This window comes from Suillus plorans (genome assembly GCF_016647745.1).
Source record: "Suillus plorans strain S12 chromosome Unknown HD556scaffold_16, whole genome shotgun sequence".
Lineage (NCBI taxonomy): Eukaryota > Fungi > Basidiomycota > Agaricomycetes > Boletales > Suillaceae > Suillus > Suillus plorans.
The window spans coordinates 378512-390252 of record NW_024537400.1 but is presented as its reverse complement, the minus strand read 5'-3'; the positions used below and the strand labels follow the sequence as shown (position 1 = coordinate 390252).

Genomic DNA, 11741 nt, shown 5'->3' with positions numbered 1-11741 from the left:
TCTATATAGGATGGTAAAAAAAAGTTGCCCCAACCAGAGTCGAGTCTACATGCGCAACATACCTAAAGCATTGTGAGACATTGTTGAAACGAGGAGTCCTGGAGAATGTCGGGTCAGTAATCGCATATGACTGGAAAGGGTGGCGTAATTGAGTCATACGGCAAGGATTCCTAAGTTTTGAAATTGTACCTGAGTGAAATAGAATGAAGCCATGGCGTGAAATAGAATAGGGAAGAGAGAGACTAATGCTCATAGTGAGAACAGGGCTCCCTGAGGCCGAGGTGGATCATTGAAGGCAGTGTCAAAACACACTTCAACAATGTGACAGAACTTCTTACGGTTCGGGGTTCGGACCGGTTCGGGGAAGGTTCGAACCAACATAGAACCGTTCGGGCAATGGTGGACCGCGAACCTCACTCAGGTCCGGTCCGCCCCAATTCTTGAACCATGGACCGAACCAAGGAAGAACCTGACCATTGGTCAGGTTCGGACCGTGGTTCTGGACCGAACCACGGCAGCACTACAACCGCCCAGTGGGACGGATCGGCGACAGGGAAACGTTGGTGGTGGATGGGTTTTCTCTCCCATTTCGAGCAACCTTACCCACCCAGACATGCAACCGATCAATAGCGGAAGAGGCTGCTCATCATCAGCAATGCAGTTCCCAGGTGGTGAAAAGACGTCTGTTTGACGTCGAGCACACTTCTGTGGCGAGCGATTCGTCGACATACCAGATACCGGAGCTCAGGTCCATTGCCTTCCGTTGCCTCTCTATCTGGCTGGACCGCCGATGCCCAACAATTCCATTTGCGACCCGTTTCAAATCACACCTGTAAGCCATACTGTGACTGGGAACCGTTTAACTCGACTGAGGAACTCGAGCTCTAAAATGTCTGGTGCACCGTGACTTTGCAGAGAGTAAATGAATACTGTCAATTTCGGTTTGTCGCACATGTTGCTACTCGGGCGCTACCGGTTGCGCGAATTAATAGAGTGGAGCTCCGGTTGGTCGCTTCCGAGTCGGTTCCGCGCATGAGGATTCGGCCCAGCTTCTCGGGAGACTTGGACACCAGTCCATCAACGTCTTAGTCGCGGATCACATTCCTACCGTTTGCTTCACTGTACAATCAGGATCCTTGGTAAAGGAACATCGTAGCTGACACTCCGGACTCGGAGATAACAGTATCACGTTGCAGATGATTGGTGCTTATTACTTAATGAGCCGGCGAACAGCATATACATGATCACCATTCGGCGCTCACGACATTAGAGCACGACTCCCAAATATTTACAAGTTACAACCCCCAAACCCTCTCATACTTTCATGTCATCTCCGTCGCATTTTCGGTTCACGCGTGCCAATTCATCCGGAGGTTTCCTTTTCGCCAGCGATACAACCCTAAACCAACTATTTCAATATCGCTACCCCTTGAGGCCATTGGAGCTCTTGCTGTTGGCAAACAACTTATCCTGCCAGTGATCGGAATCCTCATTGGTGAAGCATTCACTTGCATAGGGTTCATGCACGTTGAAGATGAAGTACTCGGATTTGTTCATGTGATTTGTTATGCGTTGCATCTGCTTTTAGCTTACTATGCTGTCGTGTTACAGTTTCGCATCGTGTTTACCCCTAGCATTGACCCAGGTGAGATCTTGGCCTTTTAAACTACCTCTTTTGTGTGCTGAGGAATTAATTGCAGGTGACCCTGACACAAGCATGCTCTGACACAAATCTTGCTGCATTCCTGCTGCCCCGGTTGATCCTTGCGTCCGGGGCGATGACCATATTGACAGCTTTTATACTCCTCTTTGACTAATTATCCGCTTTTGTATCTCCAGTGCATGAGTGCTGCACAGGAAACACCTGGCCTTGGCGATGATAGATTGACCTTGCTCTGCTGTGGAGCCCGAACGATTAGGTATGATTATATCATTAGCGAAGACTCGAGAGCTCATGAACCCATTTGTCTGTAGAATACCCAGTCAGGTTCGTTTCGGTCAGTTGACCATGATAAAGCAGGAATGCGGTCTTCCGTCCATCGAGTATCCTACAAGTTGGGTTGACGGGGCCAAGCGAATATTAAATGTCAATGGGGACCTGCCATGGACTTGTGCAAGTACGTAAAATTGCACCGCCTTAGGCTGTCCAGATGATCCTGAAAATGAAGCTGTCGCAAGCTCAAGACTAATCTGTCTCAGGGATGTATTGACGATGAATGGGGCTGCAATGAGGCGGTGATCAGTGTAAATGGTTAGTGCAATTTACTCATCGCTTAGGAAGTATTTCCTGTCAAGCAAGGTTACCTCCAAGTGGTCCTAGCTCAGGGCTTCCGAGCTCGGTAGACTTTGTGCCGGACTACTATGAACGGGTTCACAAACGGTCAGGTTCAGGTTGGTTCGGACCAGGAACGGCGAGCTCAGCCTGTACCATCGCGGAGAGGTGGCCCTGGCGATACGCAGTACTGTGAAGTGACATTGAACGCCTGAAACACGACCCTTTTATCCTCCGCTGACAGTTTGCATAAGACCAGAACAAAAAGCTTCGCATGTATATTCTGCAGCTAATAAACGTTGGAAGCCACCGACTGCAGCAGCGGTCTCACCGACGCCGAACATTCGATTTCGAGTTTCATAATGTCAAAAGGTGACCTATTGTTAGTTTTATTATGGCGATTACTGATTCTCAGTGCTCGCAGAACAAAAGCATCGACTAACAAGCTTTCCATGCGAGAATGGTTCGGACTGGTCCGGACGGCCATCAGATACAACTCGAATGGTCAACTTAGATATGGTCTGGCTCTGCGCCCCGTGTCGAGCCTGCAACCGAACGGCACTTCATTTCGCAAAAGTTCGGGTTCGAAATTTGATTCAGGACTGAATTGCAGCAGCACTTTGCCAAGATATATTGGCCCTGCCCAGGGTTTTCATTCGTGCAGCTCATCAGTGGAACTGGATACTGATTTAAATTAAAGCATTCAATACAAGCTATCGACTTCGCTCGTCGACATGACACCGACATACGAGCGGACCGGTGGACCGCTTATCAGGCTGTGAACCCAAAGTCTGGCCATGGCATCTTACCCAGTCTTACGTCTATAACTGCCAGCAAAGACAGGGAAGCACTTACTGTACTTGCATTTAAGCATAGTATTTTCCATGGTTAAAAGAAAGATCGAATTCTCCTTTTCATTCCCCCATCTGAATCCAAGACGGGCTGTCTCTGAGCAGGCTTCTTCGACTCGTTGAGATAATATCACGACTCGCAACTCATCCGATCATGGGCAGCATCGTCTTCGGTAACTTGCTTTGGATTTCTGTCCAACCGCTCATACGCATGTAGGGATTCTTTTCCCAGTTGCCCTTGCGCTTTTTTTTCACGCTCGTTGTCATTCCTTGAGGTTCTTGTGCGTAGCATGCGGATTCGGAATCACAAAGGCAGGCTTGTTACCTGCCGTGGCATCTCGCGGGATGGCACAAGTTATCATGGTAAGATTTTTTCGACTTGAGGCGAGGATGCACGACTGATCGATCGGCAGAATGTTACGACTCCATGCCTGATGCTCTCGACGATCATACCATCGTTCCACTCATCAAACATTGCCGAACTCGGTGCGATTCTGTGCTGTTTTACGTCTTTTTTGACCGAAGTTGTTTCCAGGCCCTCTTCTTATCATTGCGGTGATATATATGCTGATAGGTATAACGCTGTCGTGGATCGTCAAGCAACTCTTTTGGGTTCCTCACAGATTCCGGCATGGAATTCTAATGGCTGGAGGATGGGCAAACGCCGGTGATATACGTAAGCTCGCCGAAACCCGTTTGCCGTACATTCTGTCTGATACTTATGTGTATAGCTATATCTGTGGCCCTGAGCGTAACGGCGTCAGCTCCTTTCAAGGGAACTGATGATGAGAACCTGGCGGTGGGCTACATCGCTGTGTTTCTGCTGGTGTTTTACGTAAGTATGTCGGTTATGCAGTTACCTCCATTCACTACAACGTCCGTAGGTCACACTGTTTCCTCTTGGCGCATACCGGTTGATTATAATGGATTTCGATGGTCCCGACTTGGACAATGATCGAGTCAAGGAGAGGCTGAGCGCCAAGCACTCGAATATTCTGTCAAGACTTACTGTTGGATTTGTCTGTCTCAGGCGAATCTTTCTCTTTAGCCATTCACCGGTCAGGGAACTTCATACCGAAGTCGGTCAGAATAGTACTGGGGGAAAAGAGCCTCCTCATGCGACATCTACGCACGAGGACTCTGTCACCGCGTGTTATAAACCACCGGAGCAGGAGGAAATCGGAGTATCGACATCGACGAATGAAGAACTGCCTGCTTCTCCCTCGTTTACATCAATACAGCCCGGTCCGGTTTTGACTGACGAAGCCCAGAAAGTCTCTACAACTACCACCAGTCTTCCTGATTCGCTCGCTGGGCACGTCGCGGTGACGCATGTTCATTGGTTTAACAAGTTTATCGGTCTGACTTGGAGATTTTTTCGATCCGCCATGACGCCTCCATCTTTGTCGATCATCTTCTCATTCACCATCGCCATCATTCCTCCTTTGAAGGCGCTTTTTGTTGCAGGCGTTCCAGGCACCCATATACCTTCAGCGCCTGATGGTCAACCTCCATTGGCCCTTATCATGAAGACGTCCACCTTTCTTGGTAGCGCATCATCACCGATGGGTTTGATTCTCCTTGGGTCTGCTCTCGCCAGACTAAGCATCCCGCGAAACCAGTGGAGTTCTCTCCCTCTCTGTGCCATCGGGAGTGTTGCTATTGGCAGACTCGTTGTGATGCCTGTGCTGGGCATCCTTATTTGCCAGCAATTCACGCGATTCGGACTGATAGATCCCTCCGACAATGTGCTCAGATTCGTCTGCATGTACGTCCCCTTTTTCAACGTTTGAGGCTGGATGAGACCTGACCTTGGACATTAGCCTCGTGTCGGGTTTGCCCTCTGCGACCACGCAGGTAGTGTTTGTTTATCCTTGGTGTTGACCATGATATTGAGTAACATCTACTAGGTGTTCTTGACTCAAGTGTACTCTGGGACGGGCAATGCTGAGCATTTAGCAGCGTTTCTGATACCCCAGTACATCATCATGTTTATATCGATGACGGCCATCACTACTCTGACGCTTGACATTCTGTTTGGATGATACCCTGAAGCAGGGATGTATGGATCGCGTTATGTGCAGATCTAGATAATGCGGCGAATAGACGGATGTCGTTTTTTCTCCTGGCCAGTCGGACAGAACATAATGAGTCCGTACTGCACGTATGCGATGTAGAATATACTAGAGCACGTGAAAGTGTATTTACGACCTCAAGACGCATTCGTTATATATTTTTTTGTATTCATTTCTGTCCATTGAGAGATACTCTATGTACTACGGACGATACTGGCTAGCCTAACGGAACTTCCTGTATTCCGTGTCGCATCTCTGGAGCTACGAATATCCTGGTGGAGGCGTACCCTCACCACTGGTCCGCCGTTCCCGCCGGCCATGTCGGAAATTTCTAAAGGTGCCTTGCAAGGGGCCCCTCTTGAGGCTAATTGAGGGGTTGCAAGATCAATGTAAGAACACCCGAAATTTATTGGAAAGGACTTGCAATTGCGTCGCAAGCGGCTTACAAGGGACCGTAAACGAAACTTTTGCAAAAATCTGTCCTAATCTGTCCCTAAATGAGGTTGCAATCAGCTTGCAAGTGTCAATTGAGCCCCGCTTGCAAGATTTTCGGGTCCGCTTCCAAGGCGCTTCAAATGGGCTCGGTCAATTGAGGGCTTGCAATGCCTTATCAGGCATGCCAAGCAAAAATAACTTTTTCCGACACATTTTAGACGTGCTCCTGTGAAGATGGGATGACTTTGGCGTGCTTTCGATATGTAGTATGCTATCTTATACGTGGCTTATCGCATGCTCCGTCATATGTTTACACCGGCGAATGCAGCCAGCACTACGGTTGATGAGATTGTTGGAGACGAGTCCTGGACTCCACCGTGTTACATTGTTCGACATCAGTGGAGGAGTGGATTACATAATCATATCCAAATTCAAACCCAGATTCACTCACAGCTTGATGATCACAGACTCAAAACTGTATCATTCATTGCATCGGTGCGGTCCAACTGTTCAAAGTTTCGTGCCGCTCGAGCTGCTAACCCAATGTTCAACTCGTGATAGACATGCAACTTATGTCAAAATCCATTCTAAAACGCGGAGGTGAGTTATGTAGTTGAATCCTGGTTGCACAACTTGCTCATACTAATGTCGGAAGTTTTTGTACGGCATTTTAATCCATTAAAATGGCCTAACGACGCAGGGTTATTATAACCCATTGTTATATAATAGTCAGCATTTTAATGATGTCGCGTCATTTTCGTGGGCAATGTAATGCACATTTTAATGCGCATTTTAATGGTGTCTACCTAGTTGTAATACTCATTTTAATGGTGTCTGCCTAGTTGTAATACCCATTTTAATGGTTGTCTTAATGCTTATCTTCATGATGTCTACATTATCCTGATACACATTTTAATGTTCTTTTCGATGCCAAATTTTGCATTGGAAGATTCCAATGAGCGTTAAAACGTTAAACATCAATTATTATTATTATTATGGATCAACATCGTATAGAATTACAATTGGTCTCAAGTAAAAAATGGATTTACGGAGCAACAAACAATACCTGCATAGAGCTCATCAGATGCCAGAGACAGACATCCAGAGAAACACATACCTCCCTGTCCCGCGATGGAGTCAGTTCGACGACATGAAGACATGTTGTGCATTGTGAGAGCTCAATTTCCTCATTGGTGTGATGTTCAGAGCGGAAACGTGAGGACAGGAGATCCATGAAGGCATTTGGATGTGAGCGCGAAGGCGTTACAGTATGAGGTTCGATGTCTTCAGTGTTGAGTTGAGAGCGGGGGAAAAGTGAGGATAGGCGAGCAAGGAGGGCATGTAGATGTAACTGCGAAGGCGTGGAGGGTTGTTGAAGTTCGTTTGGTGCATCATTTGCAGGTGGAGAGCGGTGAATGAGTGACGACAGATGAGCAAAGAGTACACGTGGAGACAATCCTGAAAGCGTTGGGGTTGCGAAAGTTCGTTTGGATCAGCATTTTCGGGTCGAAGGCGGTGGAGGAGTGAGGCCAGGCAAGCGAGGAGTGCACTTGCAGAGGAATCAGGGTGGACACCACCAATTAGAGACAACTGAGAGCACAGAGATCAGGACAAGAAGCAAGTAGCAGAAATGATAATGATGGGCTTCTGTCTGTCGCAAATTTTCTGCAACCATTGAAGATTGAGCGACGAACGAGCTGTTGACATTTGCAAGGGTCTAATCAATGTCTGGAACCAAGAGAGAAAAAAAAATACCCACCATGTGCTGCCGCAAAACTGCGATAGAGCAGAGTCGCTCCTGAGACGGAATTTGTGAGCAGCAATTCAGAAAGAATCTAAATACAATCGAACTTAGACTCACAAGTATGTATATGTTGAGCGACAGCAACATTTAAAATCGGGGTGTTGGTTTCACTACAAGTCATTAAACGCGTTCAATGTCGAGTGGCGGGTGGCGAGAAGCGAAGAAAGTACCTTGGCTTCGCTTTCAGCTGCCCGCTGCGCATACATGTTTGGATGTAGTGACACGCTGTCCATGCTTTTGGCTTGAGGTAATGAAGAGAGACCGCATGACAAGCTTGGGAGAGCAACAAGCTTGTCGGCATGAACGCCTTGGGAGTTGGACTGTTGAAGTGTTGTCATTGTGAAAGATAAAGCAAGGCGGTACAAGTCTAAGTGAAGTTTCTAAAAGAGATGAAGAGTATAAGGACAAAAGGCGAAGCCTTGGAAGCGTCTGAAAGCCCTTATTGTAAGTCTAAGAGTAAGAAGGCAATGAGAAAAGACGGCACTGTCATTATAATATCATTAGTAAGCATGATAACCACGTGATCAAGTCAATTGGGATGGCGCACATCAAATTATAATATCATACAAATGGCCAAGGACGACGCAAGGCTCGAGCAGACTCGAGTGAGGCCATCACCAGTCTTGATCGCATCAAGCTTGAGAAGGTCATCCAAATCATTCATGAGGGCATTCCAAAAATTCGTGTTCAGTGAGTCAATCCCAAGATATGTATTAAATACTAGGATCATGTTGATATTAAGTGACAACTCACGCAGAGTATACCGAGGAGATCGAACTTGAAATCGACATACTACCACCACACGTTCTCACAAAGTTGTACAACTTTGTGCTTTGGCCTCTGCGGCATACCAACACAGGAATTGGCAAGGGCACGGGTACTGGTGGCCTTAAACAGAAGGGCATGGGCGAGACCGCTGAAGCTGAGAATATCCGCAAGCTGGGCGAGTGAATGTGACTCTTTGAAGGTAAGAACTTGTCCACACCCAACTCTGCACCTGCACTAGCTCATCAGAACGATAGCGATCATTCATCGGACTCTTCTTCAAACGTGTTGACGGACATGTGATACAAGGCAGGTATTTATTTACATTGACAACATTTGTATCGTGTAGGGAGCTAGATTTTAGGTACTAAGGAAGCTCCAATGATATAATGACAGCTATCATTTTGCATTGGTACCAGTATTGCGAGAAGAGCGGCGAACATCAGCGTCACTGACAGCGGCCTTGGTCCTCTTCCTGCCAACTGCCTTCTTCCGCGTTTTGGCACTGGTATCAGTGTCGGCTGCTGCAAGTACACCCTCAGGAGTTGCTTCAACACTTTGAATGTTGACTGATGCAGCAGCTGCATGCGGTACCGCGGTCACAGGGAGACTCTTTGGAGTTGGGCTAGATATTGATTCAGACACAAAAGGTCCAGATATTGCAATGTCGTTGTGAACTATCGGAACTGGAGTACTGTGGACAGTCTGAGATACTGCAGGTGTAGGGGGAAGTGAAATGGGAGGGGATTTGTAGCGCGTCTCGGTTTCGGCGCTAGGTTCAGCGTCATACAATGATGCGCCGTCTGAATCACTTTCAGTGTCAAGTGCGGCCATGACACGATCAAGCAAATCAGTGATATCCTCTACTGCGGTGTCCAAAGTACAATCTGGCTGTGTCTTGGTAGCGCCGTCAAAAATATAATCATTGATTTGCTGCACAATATTCTTGACGTGTTCGTGTCCCCATTTGACAACAAAGAATTTCTTGACAGTTCGGAAGACAGAGTGATACGAGATCAACGATATGGCTCCAATGCCATCGCCCGAGAATTCTTGATCAGGGGACAGGATAAAAATGATCTACTAGCATGATAAGAGCCTACTCAGAGCATATTAAAGTAACGAAACCTTACTGATGTGACGCCGAAGGCAATTAGGCCTGGAGTGCAGCTTGTGAGCTGCCAAATTTTGGCATAGGGAGGCAGGCCACCGCATGCCTTTGGAAACAACGACATTTTGCCGCAGACTGCAACCTTGACAACCTTGAGAACAAAATTTAAGTAACCATGGCCACTTTCTGGTGAGCCCTCACCTTTGCGAGCACCATCCAATTTTTGAACACTCTCTTCTCATTGATGACATTATCGGGGTAGAGTATTGGCACCTTGAAAACATCGAACACCTTCCCCTTGCCTGCTTCCCATCCGATGAGGTCTGTGACCTGCGGGACAGACTTACGGTCATACTTCAACATGAAATACTCGTTCGGCATGTTGAATATGCTACCTGCCACCGAACGTAGCCCATTAATGAATGACGATCGAGCTTGCTGCATTCCGGTTCCAAACTGCGTGAGGCTTCATAAGCTGGATTGATTTCGACAAGGTAAAATTAGTACGAACCTGATTATAGAAGGCGTTTGTTCGCATCCGAGGATGTAACACGAAATCGATGGACGTGTAGAGCTCCGTTATGAGTGCGTCCTTCTCTGTTGATTTCTTCGCATAGCAATTTGGACTAGAGATATCAGCTGGAGGATCAGGACAATCGCTCTGAAAATTGACTTTGTCGGGAAGGAACATTTCCGTAGTTATCGCGTACTTCTTCGCCAAGCCAAGAATGAGCTTGTCGATGTCACTGGCCTTATGCGAAGCTGACGTAGCCGAAGTAGCAGACGTGGCAGACGGTGTAGTAGGCGATGCAGCAGACAAACTGGATGATGGCTGGGATGCCAAAGATAGTGTATTGGAAGATGGGGCCTTGAGAGGGCGCTTGCAAGAGCGTTTCAGCTGGTGCGCGTTGAGTACATTGTTACTCTCATTCAGAGCTACATTGCACTGCTCCAGCTTTCCATGCTGAAGCTGAAGGTGCTTGATATACTAGATGAAATATGTCAGAATGTCAGTGGAATGATCATGATAAACGGAGTCTACCTTTTGGTAATGTTCCACAGAAGCGCCATCGGCTGGTGGAGCGACACGCTGGTCATCTTCATCTTCATCTGCCGAGTCTAGGTACAAGCCTGAATGCCCCGATGATCTTGAAAGGTTCGAATCAGATTTGTCAGACATCTGTCAGTGATAGAACAGCAGATTCAGAGTATGCGAAACAGAAGAGACTTGAAAGCGGGGCTCACAGGACAAGTCAACACTCTTGCCGATATTTTATACATTTCACTGTGTTGGGTGCATGAAACAGCGTGTTTCATAGTCGCGTCCGAATATCAAAATGTGATAGAAGTGAGGCCTTGATGCAATCAATCATATATCAGTGTGATTTGATGCTAATGCTTACCTGGATGTCAAGTCCAGTCATTCGATGGGGTTATGGGCCATTGAGGCCGTGTCCTAAAGTTGGTGAAGTAAGTTAGACTGAACAGATACACGATAAAGACGACTAATTACCGCAGCACAATGCATGTATTACGCGTTACTGAGTATAATAACACACATTGTGAGTCTTGGTCGGATCAGATGACATCGATGAATTAAAATTACTTATGTTTGTATTGCAAACGATTGATTCGACGTAATGATGGAAACAGAGTGCGTTTGTAGGCTGGTTTGAAGACAAGTTCGAGGTTAGGTGCCTGGCAGATGCGTTAGCTGCAGGACATTGATGGCTGTCAGAACCTGAGCGGATAGATAAAACGGGGTACATACCAAGGCAAATGTAAATTTGGAGGCTTGTGTGGAGGAGGGAGGTACATACATACACCAAGAATACGGTCATCTTGTGCAACGAGTGCGCAGCGTGTAGAAGTGGTCACCATGCATTAGGGCAAATGCATCGGAGAGAATGGCATGGGGACAGTGGTACCGGTACAGGCTCGTGTTTTGGTATACCTGGAGACGAGAGGCTGGGGACAGTGGTACTGGTACAGGCTCGTGTTTTGGTATACCTGGAGACGACAGAGGCTGGGGACAGTAGTACCGGTACAGGCTCGTGTTTTGGTATACCTGGAGACGAGAGGCTGGGGACAGTGGTACTGGTACAGGCTCGTGTTTTGGTATACCTGGAGACGAGAGGCTGGGGACAGTGGTACCGGTACAGGCTCGTGTTTTGGTATACCTGGAGACGAGGCTGGGGACAGTGGTACCGGTACAGGCTCATGTTTTGGTATACCTGGAGACGAGAGGCTGGGGACAGTGGTACCGGTACAGGCTCGTGTTTTGGTATACCTGGAGATGACGATGCTGATGGGTGGTTGAACTTGAACACCGAAAATGAAAAAAGGCCTGATCCCAGTCATATACAGCAGCCATAGTGAGCAGAAGGATCTGAGCATTGCGAAATGAGGGGATGGGCAGGTAGTATGG

The 11741-nt window shown here is 47.4% G+C and overlaps 5 protein-coding genes across 5 annotated transcripts; 3 read left to right on the top strand and 2 right to left on the bottom strand.

Moving 5' to 3' along the window:
* Positions 1-3121: 3121 nt before the first annotated feature.
* Positions 3122-5370, top strand: HD556DRAFT_1267663 (auxin efflux carrier). Its single transcript, XM_041299132.1, has 8 exons — positions 3122-3336; positions 3399-3486; positions 3537-3609; positions 3659-3799; positions 3855-3958; positions 4008-4891; positions 4947-4980; positions 5034-5370. The coding sequence occupies exons 1-8, from the start codon at positions 3278-3280 to the stop codon at positions 5166-5168; spliced, it is 1518 nt and encodes a 505-aa protein (XP_041162524.1). The 5' UTR covers positions 3122-3277; the 3' UTR covers positions 5169-5370.
* A 2177-nt stretch (positions 5371-7547) lies between these two features.
* On the bottom strand, positions 7548-7775 carry HD556DRAFT_1233320 (uncharacterized protein; the record flags this gene model as incomplete). The annotated part of the gene is made up of 1 exon (XM_041297585.1): positions 7548-7775. The coding sequence occupies one exon, from the start codon at positions 7773-7775 to the stop codon at positions 7548-7550; it is 228 nt and encodes a 75-aa protein (XP_041162523.1).
* A 231-nt stretch (positions 7776-8006) lies between these two features.
* Positions 8007-8388, top strand: HD556DRAFT_1440975 (uncharacterized protein; the record flags this gene model as incomplete). The annotated part of the gene is made up of 2 exons (XM_041306197.1): positions 8007-8127; positions 8195-8388. The coding sequence occupies 2 exons, from the start codon at positions 8007-8009 to the stop codon at positions 8386-8388; spliced, it is 315 nt and encodes a 104-aa protein (XP_041162522.1).
* Positions 8389-9003: 615 nt separating this feature from the next.
* Positions 9004-9745, bottom strand: HD556DRAFT_1203583 (uncharacterized protein; the record flags this gene model as incomplete). The annotated part of the gene is made up of 3 exons (XM_041296421.1): positions 9004-9282; positions 9336-9464; positions 9515-9745. Coding segments are annotated over 3 exons (639 nt in total), but the record flags the coding sequence as incomplete, so codon positions are not given.
* Positions 9746-11206: 1461 nt separating this feature from the next.
* Positions 11207-11689, top strand: HD556DRAFT_1306561 (uncharacterized protein; the record flags this gene model as incomplete). Its single annotated transcript, XM_041299928.1, has 1 exon — positions 11207-11689. One exon carries the CDS (start codon positions 11207-11209, stop codon positions 11687-11689), a length of 483 nt encoding a protein of 160 aa, XP_041162520.1.
* Between the last annotated feature and the right edge of the window lie 52 nt (positions 11690-11741).